Source organism: Mesoplodon bidens (genome assembly GCF_964165515.1).
Source record: "Mesoplodon bidens genome assembly, chromosome: 2".
NCBI lineage: Eukaryota > Metazoa > Chordata > Mammalia > Artiodactyla > Ziphiidae > Mesoplodon > Mesoplodon bidens.
Window position 1 is genome coordinate 41841154 of NC_138177.1, and position 16724 is coordinate 41857877.

General features: G+C 45.5%; 1 protein-coding gene across 1 annotated transcript in view; it reads right to left on the bottom strand.

Annotated features, from left to right (window-relative positions):
- Positions 1 to 614: 614 nt before the first annotated feature.
- The window catches only part of NIBAN1 (niban apoptosis regulator 1), a 160627-nt gene continuing 144517 nt past the window's right edge, over positions 615 to 16724 (bottom strand). Inside the window, exons 10-14 of the mRNA XM_081223507.1 lie at positions 15501 to 15662; positions 13785 to 13895; positions 11065 to 11172; positions 6879 to 6990; positions 615 to 5189 (exon numbers count right to left, since the gene is read on the bottom strand). Of these exons, the coding sequence (XP_081079633.1) occupies positions 4054 to 5189; positions 6879 to 6990; positions 11065 to 11172; positions 13785 to 13895; positions 15501 to 15662 (1629 nt within the window). The 3' untranslated portion in view covers positions 615 to 4053. The remainder of the gene's footprint in view (positions 5190 to 6878; positions 6991 to 11064; positions 11173 to 13784; positions 13896 to 15500; positions 15663 to 16724) is intronic.

A 16724-nucleotide genomic window follows, 5' to 3' on the forward strand; every position in this document is an offset into this window, starting at 1 on the left:
GAGTTCAGCAAAGTGTTATTGGGGGTGGGAGCGGGATGGGGAAACCGGCCTGACTTGTACTGACTCTTACAGGAGAAGTAGTGGGAATTGGTCAGGTGGGGAAGGGAGGGACAGATATTCTTGACAAAGGGGAGCCTGTGGCAAAGGTTGAGAGTTGTTCTTTCTCCAGCACTCACTAGAGCGCCTGCATACACAATCATTGTTTTTTGGATGAATGAATTTATGGATGAATGAGCAACTGTGGATATTGGTGAGTAAATATTGTTTTAATTATAATTATAGAAAGAATAAATATTTTGCTCAGTGTTGCCCATTGAAAACAAATTTGTTTGAACAGCATTTCAATTACATCAAGAATAATTGCCCATGGCTGTATTATAGACGTAATCCAACTCCTAGAGAAATCAGCATATGCATTTTAAAAGCATAATTACAACTGACATTAAGTGACTTCCCTGTGGCTTCTTTCCTGATGACAGAAAAGTAAAAAGTTCCATGATACAGCAACAGTGACTCACCTCTCTGTCTCTGAGGACTCCTTCTCCCAGCTCAAGTATGACCTATGCTTCAAAGATGAAACTAGCCCCATTCCAAATAAATATGACATTGGACACTTCTTCAAGGACAAACATTTTATTGCAATATAGGCACTTGGCAGGGTAAATATGTCGTTACAAAGTGTTTTAAGTTTATATACTTTCTATAGTGACCAGAAAAATCAATCCACAGTGTAGATTTCTTTGCTGAGGTTGCAGACTTCAGAAGGCAAATCGTAAAACCCATTTGTTTATGGTAAAGTAAGAAGGCACATGTAGCCAACTTTTTTACCTAGTGAAATCGTATTATTGTTTTAGTCAGTGATGTCCTTCTCTTCCCCAAATTAAAATTGCTATGTAGCATATATCACTTATCGCTTTTTATAAAGAAATAAAATCACTTGTCTGAGAGAATTGTGGAACCCTTTGAAATCACTAGCTCCAATCTGAGGGTTACAAAACCAGACTTGAGAATCTCTGTAATAAAATGTAGAAGATTGAGCCTGAAGACCTGTAGTTCTTCACACTCAGCCTCTTTATAAAGCTTTTGGACAAACTGGAACCTTATCCTTGTGGTCTCTAAAATACGTTTTTTTTTTTTTTGAAAGGAGTTTACTCTGCATAATGCAAGGCACTACTGTCTTTAAGCTGCAAAGGAAAAAAATGACAAGCTAATTATTTTTCAAGGAAAATATTCTTTCTTTGTGAAAAGTCAATAGTAACATAACTAAAGTCATGGAATTTTTGCTGAAGACCATGTCTTGAGGTTTCATGCATTTCAAATGATTTGCCCATAAGAGAGATCCCCAGAGCAGCCTGCAGAGGCTTTTCGCGCTGCTCATTTAAATCACAATAACCTTGCTCCAACCTGGAAACCACTGAAGCAATACAGATAAGTCTGTATTAAAAGCAAGACAAACTCATGGTACTATGAAGCTATTCCACTCAACATGTTAAAACAAATAAGGAAATTTTAATGCACTTTAATTTACTGTTCCATCTTCAAAGGGAACAATCATCGGACTTAATCTAGTGGACTCGTCTTTTGTGAAATATGTACAGAAAAATTCCTTGTGTTCTCAGCTACATCCTTCCACTTGGTGTCTGGTCGCCTCTGGTCTACGGATGGGTAAAGGGAGGGCACTGACTGATGTTCATCCATCCAATGAAGTGACAGGTACTCTCATTTAGGGTTGGAAAAACCTCTTAGCTTTCCAAGGTGCGCCAAAAGCCCCGAAGTGAGCAAAGGGAGGAAGCTGGGAAGCTCCGGTGTGGGCTCAGCCTGGGCCCTGACCTCCTCGCTTGCTTGTCACAATTCTCCCGGAGAGAAGGGCACTCCTTGGCGAGGCTGGGTACTGCTCCTTTGGCTCCTGGCCTTACTGGGCAGCACATCGGACCATCTGGCCACCTGCCCCTTGGACTTTGGACTTGATTTAAGAGAAGACTCCCCAAGGGCAGAAAGCCCAAGTAAAAACATCTCCTTGCCTGACAGCAAGCCCCAAATAGCCCCGGCACAGCGGTGTGGTGGGTGATCAGTTCTCACATTTCCTGAGCAGCGGGACACAAGCAGTTCCTTGTTAGGCACTAGGGATATTCAAGGGACTTGAGAAGGCAGGGAGCCATTATTCAAGGCTGTGTGTGCAGGAAGTACACAGGATGACTAAACCCTAGTGTCTGTCCTTGAAGGAAGGAGCCCCTGGAGAGACAGGAAGTAAACATAATTGTAATATTCTGAGCCAAACGCAAGGACATGAGTGAGCACGGGCACCGCGGGGACCAGGGGAGGAGTGACCTCCACCTTCCTTACCTACGATGAGATCCTTCACAAACGTGAGGATCTAAACACTGCAAAAGAAGTTGAAACAATTCAATATGAGAGTATACTGATACTGATTATTTTTCATCCCTTATGACCTAGAAATCCAAGCAATTCTTCATGGAGAGGTGGAGAGGGAGACATTTTAATTCCTGGTTAAATGGTCAAACTATGGGACACATTCTTTAAAAAACTGATATAAACTACTTGCTGCTGATGATCAGAACAAGCTCTTAGGACAAGAGCTTGGGATCTAATATTAAAATTTGTGGAAGGAAACTTCAAGATGTGGAACTGGGACTAAAGCTTTCAGGAAATGATCTGGTATTTTTCTGAAGGACAAGAGGACACATCTTTTTAATCTTTTACAAGTAAGTCCATTCCACCTTTAACATTAACAGGAAAAGGTCAAGATCCATTTAGAAGACGTATTTCCGTCTATTTCCATTGAAGTGTAAGCTCTGGGAGAAAGGAGCAGTCATTTCCAACACAGTATCCCAGCACCTGGGACATAACAAGATTCAACTTGCCGAACAACTGAACAAATAATTTCCATTTCTGGTAACATCTTTGGAATTTAATGATCTATAGCTTGGTTTTTTTCTCTCTCTCTCCTTCTTCCTTTCTCGTTCCCTTTTCTTTCCCTCTTTTCTTCTTTCTTTCTTTTTAAATTCATTTTATTCACTTCATTCCCTCCTGAGAAGAAACCAGGACTGTTTCAATGGAAAGACAGAAAGTTGTCATATTTTTCCTTTTAGATTAAATTCCTTTGGTCCTTTTAATTTATACTAGACAAGCACCTTATCTTTTCATTTTTTTCTTTCTTTTTTTGTTGTTGTTGTGACTGTGCCTAACACAGCATGTGGCCTAGAATAGCTGTTCAAATGATGTCTGTTTAATTGGTAGGCTTTATGCTCGATAATTCAGCTAAGCTCTTTCTCTGCACAGTCTAAGGCTAATTTGGAATGTTTTCAGGCTTAAACATGCCCAGGAAATTTCCTTGTCTCATCTGATTTTCTCTAGAAAGTGATTAATTTATAAGAATTAACAAGATTAATTAGTAAGAAATTGATAGCACAATTGGGAAGAGGCCCAGACAGCTGCACAGACCACAACCTTCCTCCGTTTCTGCTCAGCTTCCCCTGAGATGTCTCGGGCATGATCTCTCAGGCTCTGTGGGGCTGCACACAGCAGGGGGGACTGACGTTCACCACCTCCCTTTCTTGCAGCCTGAATGTGGACGAATGCTGAGTCCTTAAGAGACCGTGAGGCTGGTATAGTAAGCAGACGGTGAAGCTGCATTTACTGCATGCCTTTGCATTCTTACAAACAATTCAGAAGCCTTGAAGTGCATTAGAAGAGAATGTGCAGAACGCTCCGACTGTCTTCTCCGCAGCACCCTCCCTCCCGGGACACCCTCAGCTGCCTCTCACCCCACACACTCCGTTACCTTTGTAATTCCTGTCAAAATGCTAAAGCAGTAATTCATGGCAGAACAGTTCCACTGCACAAAGGTTTGCCTCAGCGCTCATGCTCTACGCGCATTCCCTCTACCTTCATTACACAAATTAAGGAAGTACTTCATAATTTTGTTTTCTTTTTGTTCTGGTAACAAACTGCAGGCAACCCCTAAGTGTATCCTTGAGCTGTATCCTTTTGGCTGAGTTTGTTCAAAGAAAGACTTTTGGCAAATTGTCCCTTTCACTCCTCCGAGGGCTGCGCTGGGGGATCTTCTCTCTGTGAATCTAGGCTATAGGTGTCTGCGTCACTCTCAACCACCCACTGACACTCGTGAACGCGGGTGGCCTTACTCTCCTTTGCCTCCACGCTAGCGGTAGCCTGGGCTGTGCTGCGACTCCCTCCCACCGCCTCTTCTTCCAGAGAAACCTGGCTCTCACTGGGGCTGACGGGGTCAGAACTTAACTTGCAAACTTCTTGGGGCATAGCCTCAGCCTCCACAGCGCACCTGGGCCCTCCTCCTTCAAGGGCGTCCAGTCCGGAAGACCCCGCCGTGAGCTCCCTCTCCGTGGGCTCCCCGGCCTCCGCTGGCTCCTCTAAGGGGCCTGGGCCCCTGGCGCCCTCGCTGAGCAACCCCCAGGCTGGCTGAGCCTCTGGAGATGCCCCCAACTCTACCCCACCAGCCTCAGCCTCGGGAGAGGGAGGATGGGCCTCCCTCTCACTGACCTCACTTTCTTCGCTGTTGACCTGACTACAGGCAGCTGCTTGATTGGTCTCTGTGTAGATTTGGGTCGTTTCCTCTTCTTTTTCAATTTCTTGGGGAACAAGGGTCTCCTTACTTGTATCTTTTTCGATCTCAGGCGTGGCAGATTCCGCTGGTACTTCAGTGGTCACCGTCAACAAATTTCTGAGCTCTTTCAAGGAGCCCAAGGCGGAGGTGGGCTCTGGCTTTTCCTGGGTGGGCTCTTGGCCCTCATGAGTCTCTCCAAACTCCAGCTCTGAGGAGTGTTTGCCCAGGGCTCCTGCTGTGTCTTCTGCAGCCACAGGATTCACAACAGGGTCATCTGTGCTTGAAATGATGATCTGCCCGTCCCCATCTGGGGTCGGGCTGGGCACAGGGAAACAAAGGCTTTCTCCTTTGGCCAATGGACTAGGGACCCCTGGCTGTTTCTTTTCCCCTGACTCCTGGAATACCTCGTTACTCAGGATCTCACTATCTGGAACTTCTGGCAGAATGGCTGAGGCTCTCCTGGCAGGGCTGGCCTGGTTTGACCCTGCAGGAGTTTTTAGATCAGTTAAGCTGGACACGCTTTCACTGGGCAAGGCCATGTTGTCTTCAAATAAATTGTGTTTCTTCAGGATAGCAGCTTCCTTTATCACTGAGGGATACCAGAAAACAAAACATAATGTTAATACTCTGCCCTGGCCAACCCGGATTTTCTGATTTTTATCCAGAAGCCAAACTCCCCTCTCAGCTTTTCTGGCCATCAACATTTCCCAATTTCAAGTTCCAGCTTATATCCACCCTCTTCCAGGTGGTCTTCCCCGAAGACCAGAGCCTACAAACTCGTGCCAAACCCTGAACCTCTGTAATGTTCATTCATTCATTCCTTCACTCATTTACTTCTTCAGACAGCACACATTGACTGGACATCAACTATGGGACAGACTCTGAGAATCCAAAGATGAATAAAATATGGCCTTGGCTTTCAAGGAGCTCAAATCTATAACAGCATGACCTGTATCACCCATGGAGGTCCCTATCACATTTCATTAGCTGCTAGTATGTGTGGCTCCGGTTTGCCTACTTTGACTGAACTCCTTTAGGGCAGAACAGGCCTTAACTTTCTCTGCTTTTACTCAAAGTCCAGTCCTGAAAGTGTAATGGGTCCTCAGTACTGAGCATGCAGACAGAGCTCTGTTGATCTGCAGTGTCCAAACTGAAGGCCTATGTACCTCTAACTCAGCCCTAGAGGCCTTGAGAGGAGTCAAATTAACAATAACAACCAGTAGCTGACATTTATGACAATCAGCCTCCACCTCTGGCTGTGCAGGTTGTACAGTGCCCAGTGATCTCACACCCAAGGGGGTGCCATTCACATCAGAGACAGCATAGATGTGGGTATTCAGCGTAGTAATTTTCCAGCAGGCAGCAGTAGCATGTCCTGCTCGAACCAAATCAGTATATCGTGACAATTTTTTGACAGAGAGCAGTCAGGCGTCTGGAGGAAGGGAGCCTTTCTCTAATTTGCCCAAAGGTGGACTAGCAGTGGCCTTGACTGAGCCCTTTCTTTGTGCAGATACTGTGCTGACGTCTTTATACTCCTTGTCTCACTGGAGGAGCTACTTGGACCTGGGGCTTGTGCTTGGCCAGCTTTCTTTGTGGAGGGGTTTTGGTGATGCTCTTTGTGGAGACCAGATATACGTCTCAGGCCTATAGTTTTAGCGATGGCCCTCTCCAGCCTATTTCTATCCAAGTTTTCCTATCTACACTCCTATCCCAAACAAGGACTGATTCCATGGGACACTGGGTGCTAGAGTCTTAACAAGACTCACAGAGGACGGAGTCGTCGCCCAGTGTCTTTCTGTCCAGCTGAGCGGAGGTGGGGAATGTGCTGAGAGCAGAGCAGCTGGGAAGCCCTGCGACTGAATCACCCCCTCCAGGCTCGGGAGGGGTTGTGAGCCTGTGGCTAAGAAGAGAGCCCTTTTTCCTCTGTTCTGTCTGCAACAGCTGGAGGAAGATAGCTGTTCATGAGACACCCTGGGTTTAATCTCTCTAAGCCTTAGTTTTCTCATCTGAAAAATGAAGCTTAAAAATCTCATCTCACAGAGTCCTTCTCTGGATTGAAAGAGAAATAATATCTAACGGGCCAGTGGAGTATGAGACAAATCATGACTGCTCAGGGGACGTCCCTTCTGCCCCTGTTCTCTGTCTCCCCAGCTCCTCATGTCAATTTCCTCTTCCCCTTTCATTCCTGTTGATAAAATCTAGCTGGCCTCCCAGGGTCCACTCAGGGGTACTCCCCTCTATCTAGAGCTTTCTCCAGCACCAGGGAAAGCTTCCTTACCTTTCAGAGTTTCATCAAGGAGGATCTGATGTAAAATCTCCTCATAGACATTTTCAACATGGATCATATGGGTGTGATCTGCAAAGATGAACTGCTCATATTTCTGAAGCTCCTGTAGAGGAAGAGATAAGAAGACAAAGGGGACAAAGCATGAGATGCCAGTTCTCAGAGGAGCTATGGAAAGGACGGCTGTGACTTGTGATCCCCCCCCTTGGAGTGTGATGCATTGGTCATTCCCCTTCCCTTTCCGCAGGCACCATTCCCTGTACTGGGGACATGCTCTATGCCCTTCGAGGGGCAGACACCAGAGATTGTGATCATCTCAAGGCCTTGTCAGTGGGTCTGGGGCCCTCCTTTTTTTTTATCATAACCAAAACATTTCCTCCCTCTTCTGCTTCTGCTTTTTTTTTTTTAAATGCCAAAAGTAATTTACTAAGGTATAAGTTATACCCAGAAAAATGCACATATTTTAAAAGTACAGCTCAATGATTTTTTTTTTTTTTTTTTTTTTGTAGTACGCGGGCCTCTCACTGTTGCGGCCTCTCCCGTTGCGGAGCACAGGCCCCGGACGCGCAGGCCCAGCGGCCATGGCTCACGGGCCCAGCCGCTCCGCGGCATATGGGATCCTCCCAGACCGGGGCACGAACCCGTATCCCCTGCATCGGCAGGCGGACTCCCAACCACTGCGCCACCAGGGAGGCCCAGCTCAATGATTTTAAATGTATAAATATACTCATGTAACCATAACCCAGATCAAGACAGAAAACACTTCCATCACCCTCATACCCTTTTCTAGTCTACACTCCTCCCACCCCAAGAGATAAGCACTGAGCTTGTATCTATCACAATAGATTAGTTTTTCTTGTTCTTTAAAATTACATAAATGGAATCCTATATTCTTTTTTTGTGTTTGTTTTTTGAGATTCATCCATGTTTCCACATGTAGCAGTAGCTCATTCCTTTTTATTGATAAATGGCACTCATGGGTAAACTAAAATTGTTTATCTATACTCCTATTGATGGATATTGACTGCTATGTACATAACTGCTATGAATATTCTTATGCATGATTTTGTGGATTTAGGACTTATTTATCTTGAGTGTCTCACCTAGAAGTGAGATTGCTGGGGCCTAGAGTAGAGGTATGTTTAACTCTCTTAGGATGGGACCCCTTTTCAGGTGTGGAGAATCTCTAGTCAAGGACTCTTCAGAAATGTTCTCCTCTTTCCCTCCAACTGGCCCTGGAACTCACTGATTCTATCTAAGGCAATCCAGGCATCATGCGAAATCCTTTAACACTTCCTGCTTTCCAAGAGTCTCCACCTGGCTTGCCTGTTATTGGTATGAGGTCAAGTCGTGGATCAAAATGAACTAAATTATATCCTAGTGATTAACTCAGTAATCCTTATACCTGATGGTGCTGGAGGAGGGCTCCTGACACCTGGTTCTTAGAGAGCCAGGGACTTAGCAGTGGGATTCAATGCCTTTTGCCTGGAGGGAGAAGATTTACAGCAGGTGATCAGAAGCCACCATATTCAGACAACTCTCAGTGCTAGGACTTGGGGGTCTGTAGCCCCAGACCAGATCACAGTGGGTAATAATGGGACCCCTTTATACCCACCCTAGGGAAAGCCACAGGACTGAAGAGACATGAGCTTCCATGACCTCAAGAGGGTCTGTGAGACAGAACAGACACACAGAAAAGTGCCACATGGGAAGAGCATTGCCCAGGAACTGGACACTGCCCTGGACTAGCTGTGGGGCACTAGGCAAGCCAGGTCACCGCTCTGCGCCTCCCTCTACCTCTGCAAAATGAGGGGCACAGGCTCATGTCTGCAACACCTTTCATCTCCCCATGTGGTCTTCCGCTCCTTAGTCCCCTGACTGTTATTCATCCCTCAGGACTGGGTGAAAACACGACTCTGGGAAGTCCTCTCTGCCCCCCTAGGCAGAGTTGGGCACCCTCCTCTGAATTCTGCTATCACTCTTCCCCACAAGGCTTCTGCTGTGCTCATCACAAAGTCCACTGTGTACCTGTCTCCTGCCTCTAGGCTGTGAACCCCAGGACAGCAGGGACACTGTCCTGGCACAGCGCCTGGATCGTATTTGATACATATTTTATATATGTTTGCTGAGTAAATAAACAGTAGACCTTTAAACTTTCAACCAGCTAAATAATTCTGCAGAGAGGAATCATTTCTAGGGGAACTTATTGTGATGCGTACAACTTTACAAAACAGGTCTTCTATACTGAATTGATCAAACTGTGACATATATTTAATTCCCTGGATCCATTAAATTGGAATCCCTGAGGGTGGGTCTGGGAGAATCAGAATTAAAAAAAAAAAATCTCCCCAGGCAATTCTAAGGTACAGCTTGGGTTGAGTACCGCAGATCTTGGAAGCTGTGACTTAAAGGACCAAGGGAAACACACTTGAGTAAAATAGAGAATCCTTCTCTGAAGCAGATGCTCCCCTAATTTATTTATTCTGTAAATCCAGATGTTTTAAAATTTCTTGACCCTGATACAATATCCTTCATTACTGAAAACGCTGGGCCTTTCTCTTGAAACCAGTCTCTCTTGATTAAAAATCACAAGAGCCTCTTACAGATTGGGTACAACTCTGCGGATTCCTGGAAAAAGGGGAGCAGACTGGAAGGGGGACTTTCCTTACTCTTCTCCCCTCATGGGAGGACGTGGCTCCAAGGACCCCGAACTGCCTTTGGAATTGGAAAAGAAAAATAAGCAGAACATCTGCATGCAGACATGTCCAAGGTGGACTGAGTCATCCTTTGGATGGCTGGACTTTTCTATCCACATCAGGCAAGAGACAATCATATAGACAGATTCTTTACTGCCCTGATTTGATCAAATCCTTTTCTATGAAAGAAATATACCCTCAGAAATAAGTGCCAGGTACTAGAAATGCCCACGGTTTTCTGAAGAAAAACAGCATTTACAGAATATAAAAATGACCAAAGAAATTTCCGCAGTAAAATAACTCCTGCAAAGGATTGTAATGTTCCAATGCTTGGAGACTCTCTAAGTTGCCAAAAAGCCCTTTTTAAATTCTAAAAAGCTCTTTATCATTTGTGCCAAGAGGGAGCCGGCCTTGCAAATGTACCCAGCTCACAGATCATGTAGCGGTAGTAAAGGCAGTTGTAAATACCATTTTCTGAGTACATACCATGTTATCAGTGGGATCTGGGTTCAGACTCTGGTGGTTCCCAGCTCTGTGACTTTGGGCCCATTACTTAGCCCCTCAGGCTTCCTCATTTGTGCAATGAAGACATAAATAGCACCTCCTCATAGGGTTGTCATGGGTATCATGGAGACAATCCATACAAAGTGCCAAGCACATGGCAAGCACTTATCAAATGTTCACTGTATCACCCTAGCCTTCTCAGTCTTAAGAAGGATACTGCAAAGTATTATAATCTCCATTTTCTTGATGAAATCTAGGCCAAGAGAGAGGAAAAGTGACTTGCCCGAGGCCCCAGAGCTCATACACAGAGGAGCTGGGACTTGAACCCAGGTCTTGACCCAGCCTCCACAGTTGGCTCATCCATGACCCTGCTCTACAGACTAAGTCACATCTTCACAATCATGGCTGTCACTGGTTGCCTAGTGTTCGTGGCAGCTTTAAATGGTTTCAGTTTCATTGATTTCAGTAAGCATACATTACTGGATTTAACAGAACAAATAGCCTTCTGTAATCGTGTTACTTAAGGTCTCTTCATGGATGTAGAGGTCAAGTTTCAGAGGACACGTTGGACCTATGAGTCACACCATAATGAGGAACCCCTGGTATCCTCAGGCATTCTATGGCAACTCTTCACTTGGCTCAAACTCTGATGATTACCCTTTGAGATTTTGTCTTGTCCAAGGGTCAGCAAATCCAGCCAGCTGCTTGTTTTTGTAAATAAAGTATTATAGGAACACAGACTGCCCATTTGTGTATGTATAACCTATGGCTGCTTCAGTGCTACAACAGCAGAACTGAGTGATTGTAACAGAAACAGTATGGCCGTGAAGCCTAAAATATTTACTATCTGACTATTTATTGGAAAAGTTTGTTGACCCTTCCCTGGTCAAATACTGTTTGTAAGCACATCATGACCAAAAAAAATTTGCTTGAACTTCGTAGGCAACAACAGCAGGCTCTGGAGTAACCCATCCCCTTACCGGTTTGCACACGGACGCCAGTGCCTTCTGCGCGGTGGGAAGTGTGATTTGAACCAGCGCCTCTTGAAATATCCTCTTCCGGACGGTGCTGCTGTCATAATCATATTGCTGTCAACACAGAGATAGAAACATAGGCTAAATAGCAACATTACAATCTGTTCACTTTTGCTTACACAGAAAACTCAGCTACTCACTTCGTCTCCCTTTCCCCCCCTAATTTCTGAGGACCCTTGTGGTGTTCCAAGGTTTCAGAGATCATTCTGTGCAATTCTCTCACACTCTAAGTAAAGGTTATGACCGATAATGACCCATCTTACCCTCCCCTCTTACACATGTGGAAACTGAAGTAAGATTAAAAAAAGAGGGACGTCTGTGTTAGAAAGTTGAAGACAGAACTGGGGGATGAGTTACTATTTCATCACCCCATCCTGAGTTGGTCCATGGGAGTCACGATCATCTCCTTCCTTCACTCTACATCCTGAAAGTGGGATTGGTAGGTTGTAACGATTTCCACAAGGAAAGAGAGCATCTGGCTCACAGCTACATTAGCACCATGGCATGTTAACCAAAGAAGTGCAGTATCTGGAACTGGAAAGATGATGATTCACTCTGTTCTACGTGGAACATCCAAACCTAGAGGCCAGGGTTTGGTTTTAGGTGTTGCTTTAAAGTGGGGAAGGCACAGACAAACTGGAGCATAGTCACAGGCATGTGAGCAGAATGGTCAGGCCAAATAAAGAATGGTTAAAGAGATTTATACTGGAGATAATACCTTGGGGCAAAATCATAGCTCTATTCAAACAACCAGAGGCTACCATGTGGAAGAAGGACATGAACCAAGAGGGTAGAACTAGAATTGCCAGTGGTGAGAACTTTGGCTTAGCATTAGGAAGTATGTTCTTGTAGTTAAAAGTGTCCAGGGGGCTTCCCTGGTGGCGCAGTGGTTGAGAGTCTGCCTGCCAATGTAGGGGACACGGGTTCGAGCCCTGGTCTGGGAAGATTCCACATGCCATGGAGCAACTAGGCCCGTGAGCCATGGCCGCTGAGCCTGCGCGTCTGGAGCCTGTGCTCCGCAACGGGAGAGGCCACAACAGTGAGAGGCCCGCGTACCACAAAAAAAAAAAAAAAAAAAAAAAAGTGTCCAGGGAAGAGATGGACTGTCCTGAGAGGTAAAAATTGTGTTGATGTGGCAGGTGGCATTGACATTGGGACTATCTTTTCTTTCTCAATGGCAGGTTCAATATTTTGTGTGTTACCGTGACAAATACTGCTTTTAATCTCAATGATTTGGTTGCCAGAGTTTCCTACTGCCTGTGAGGCATTAAGTTCAGGTCTGAAATTCAGGGACCATCTCCTAGGCTCTGTGAGACTTCGATCTTCTGTTCCAAAGCCCTGCTTAGGGGAAGTAGGTAATAAAAAATTAGTGGACTAGGCTTAGGGATAGTTTTAGCTCTAAGCTCACCACGGACTAGCCTGTTGAGCTTATGTAAGTCATGTGATATCTTAGGAAGTCAGTTTCCTCATCTCTACAATGGAGACATATTCCAATGATCTCACAAGTTCTTGAGAGGATCAAATGAAACAGGTTTTTAAAAAAATTTATCTTGGCTGCGCTGGGTCTTTGTTGTTGCGCGAGGGCTTTCTCTAGTTGCGGCAAAAGGGGTCACTCTTCGTTGTGGTGCGTGGGCTTCTCATTGCAGTGACTTCTCTTGCTGCAGAGCATGGGCTCTAGGCGCACAGGCTTCAGCAGTTGTGGCACGTGGGCTCAGTAGTTATGGCTCGTGGGCTCTAGAGCACAGGCTCAGTAGTTGTGGTGCAGGGATTTAGTTGCTCCGCAGCATGTGGGATCTTCCTGGGCCAGGGATCGAACCTGTGTCCCCTGCGTTGGCAGGCGGGTTCTTAACCACTGTACCACCCGGGAAGTCCAGGTTGTTTTTAAAAAAGCTTAAAGATATGACCTATATAGGTAAGCTCCTATTATTACAGCCATTTTAATATACACTTATGCATGAAGCACATTTAAAACAATTTCATGGGCTTCCCTGGTGGTGCAGTGGTTGAGAGTCCGCCTGCCGATGCAGGGGACACGGGTTCGTGCCCCGGTCCGGGAAGATCCCACATGCCGCTGAGCCTGTGCGTCCGGAGCCATGGCCGCTGGGCCTGTGCATCCGGGGCCTGTGCATCCGGAGCCTGTGCTCCGCAACGGGAGAGGCCACAACAGTGAGCGGCCCACGTACCACAAAAAAAAAAACCAACCCCCCCCCCCGCAAAAAACAATTTCATAAAGCAGGTATCATGATGGTTAATTTAAATAGGTTTTACTATACTGTAAACTCCTCGAAGAAAGAGGGTGTGCCTTGCTTATTTTTATATTCCATGCAATACCTATCACAATCCTTTGCTTATAGTGGATAGCCAATAAATATCAAGTCCAATTGCTATGCAAGTAAGCCTGGACACGTCACTTCTGGCTGAGCAAGTGACAATGATGCTGAGGACCTGTGGTCCCTAAAGTAGCCACTAGATGGCAGAATAGGCATGAAAGTTGTGGTGGAACTGCTGCTAGGTGATAGTCACGGGTGTCTCAGGCAGGAAAGAGAAGGGGAAAGATTTGTAAAAGGCGAGGCAAGTGAAACAGAGAACTTGGTATTTTCCACTTAACAAAACAAATGGGTCACATTCTTGCTTCGTGCTTCCTACAAATGAGAGAACAATTTTACCTTTAAGACTCGGAGCTTAACCTTCTCGATGGCGACTGTGGTTTTGGAGGCCTCTCCTTGGAGATGTGGGGAAAGTAACTGCTCAAAAGTGAATACCGCATTCTCCATTAGCTAGAAACCAAAAGCAACACAGAAAGAGACCGCAGTTACAGGCTGGGATCACTACCCTCTCCAAGTCTAAATCAACTTGGAGAGAAGGAGACGATGACCACCAAAGATGGTCACTACCCTGTGGGTGACCCAGGGCAACAGGTCCTCATCCCACTACATGGATTGTGAGATGCATAGGCCCATGGCCACAGTGGCATCAGTAAGAGGCTGGGAAGCGCGCGCGCGCGCGCACACACACACACACACACACACACACCCCTATGCATGTATGTACACATGTATGTATCTTTTCTTCTCATCTCTTCTCCTTCCACCCTTAACTGGGAAACCCAAGACCGTGGGGTTGAGGATATCATCATTTCCTGTGGTCATCCCCCTCCTGTGTTCTCTGGTGCCTGTGGTCAGGGCTTAATGAAATGAGGTGGCCCTTTAGTTCTGCACCTGCACTTTCAGACGGAGGTAAACCATGCCAGCACATCTCTCGCTCCATTTCCCAGCCTCCCACCCTACTTCTCTTCCTTTCTCTGCCAGGCTGGGAAGGGAGGCAGGGTCAGAGCTCAGTGGAGACCGTGGCTGACATGCTCATGGGTTAGGGAACGGAAGTAGTTCAGATTTCTTATTCTCTGCACTTGTGCCTGTACCTGTTTCACCAGGGTCCAGTACTATCAAAGGGACTTCAGTCAAACCGTTGACCTATTTTGTTCCTTGTCTGTCTTTAATCCCTCACAACTCAGAGGTTAGATAATAAAGTGTGCCACTTAATCCTGCCTATAACTTTTAAGAAGAAAAATCTCCTTTCTTCCCCAAGCCTGTGATCCAAAAGCATCCAACACAATACCTTTCTCTCGGCACTTTCAACGCTGTAGCGAATTTATCTAAGAATCTGTCTCGCTATCAGCTCCCCAGAGTGGAATCTGGCACAGTGTCCAACCCACAGGAAGCTCCCTTCGAACATTTGTGAAGTAGAATTGTGCTCTTAACGGCTTCAATGATCACACCCTTCCTTCATTTAGAAAGCATTAGAATATGGAACGAGTTTGGGCTGTTCACTCCTGCCCTGGAGAAAAAGTTTCTTGTGGGAAAAAAAGGAACCTGTCAAGGAGACCCAAGAAATCCAAATTTAAAGCTGTGATCGACTGATGGATTGATTTACTTTTAACTAGGTTAGGGAATTGATTCAAGCCACTGGTTCTCCATCCTGGTTGCATATTAAAAGCAGTAGGGATGGGAGTGGAAGAAATTTTTTTTTAATTACCAAAAAGATAATATCAAAATCACTGGGGGTGTGGCCTAGACATCAGTATTTCTTAAAAGCTCCCAGATGATTCTAATCTCCAGCCTACATTAATAGCACTGATTTGACAAATCAAGTAATTATCAATTAATGTTACTTTATTTCCCTGAGATATCTCTTCCTTATGATGCTCATCAACATGGAAGAAAGATGAGCCAGCTGGAACAGCACAAAATATGTCCTCACTCAACATGCTGACTAAAGAAAGGGGCCTCATTTCCCTGAGCTACACTAGTACACCTGTCTCATTTGCCACACTTGTTTCTCTGCTCCCCCATCCTCATCCACATGGACGACCTCACCGCCCCTACCTCTTGCATGTAGTTCTGCGTCCTCTGGACCACCAGGTCAATGTGGGGGAATCTGAAGCGGGTCTTGAGATCCTGCAGGTGCTCCTGAAGCAGGTTGACTTTACTATAACAAGGTTCCATCTTCACGGAATCCAATGGAAGATTCATAAGCCGGTCTAGATGCTGCATTTTGGTGAAGGGAAAAATTACACACCTTCAGACTTAGGAACTATATTACATGACTATTACATATTACATAAATTCTAAACAATCACACGTTATTAGACTGAATCACTTCTCAGATCACTATATCTATGACATCTTCATTGTCTTATTTCCATTCTTGGATGGGTCCTTAGGGCAGCTCTATTGCTAGGATAGAGATTGGTAGAAGAACCAACTAGACGATGGAAGCTCCCAGGGCCGCATTCAGTGGGGCTCAGTCTTGTCAAGCTCTTGATGGACTCCAAGTACCCACTTCCAGAGCTCAAGAGTTCAGGAAGGCTCTTTGGCACATAGAACTGCTGTTGGCTCACAAGCCTCCAAAGGCTTCTTTAATGAGTGACATCCCTCTCAGAAAATCCCAGGGAGTTCAGGATGCCCCCTGGACTCTAAGAGTAAAGCCAGAGTCCCCACAGTTCTCTGAGGCTCTGTCAGTGCCCAAGGGCTTCCCTCTGCTAGTGGATGGGGAGGCAGGTGAGATAGGAAGAGGCCTAGCCTAGAAGAGGTATCCAGTTTTAAAACCTGAGGTCCCCCCTCCTCTAGTTTGTACAAGTGATAACTTGATCGATGAGGCCATACGACTTCCAGCAAGAGGACAGCAACTGACCTCATCCACTAAGGACCTCAAGTATTATCAACATAGTCTTACACTATGAGTGTTTTTGCCAACAGAATGCATCTTATTTTCAAAGCTTATTTAAAAGTAATTTTAAAATTGAATATTGGAGATCTAGAATAAACAGGAGGGTGGATGGAGAAAAAGAAGACAGAAAGAAAGGTGCTGAAAATGGAGGCCTAGGGAGAACTGGGGAGTAACACAGTAACAGGGTGATTGTGAATAATACAGGATGTGCTGTCTGAGTTTCAGGTCACAGAAAAGAGATAAATCTGGAGTTCTAGATTTCTCTAAACAAGAATTTAACAAGGGGACTTCCCTGGTGGCTCAGTGGTTAAAAATCCGCCTGCCAATGCAGGGGACACGCCACGACTACTAAGCCTGCATGCTAGAGCCCATGAGCCACA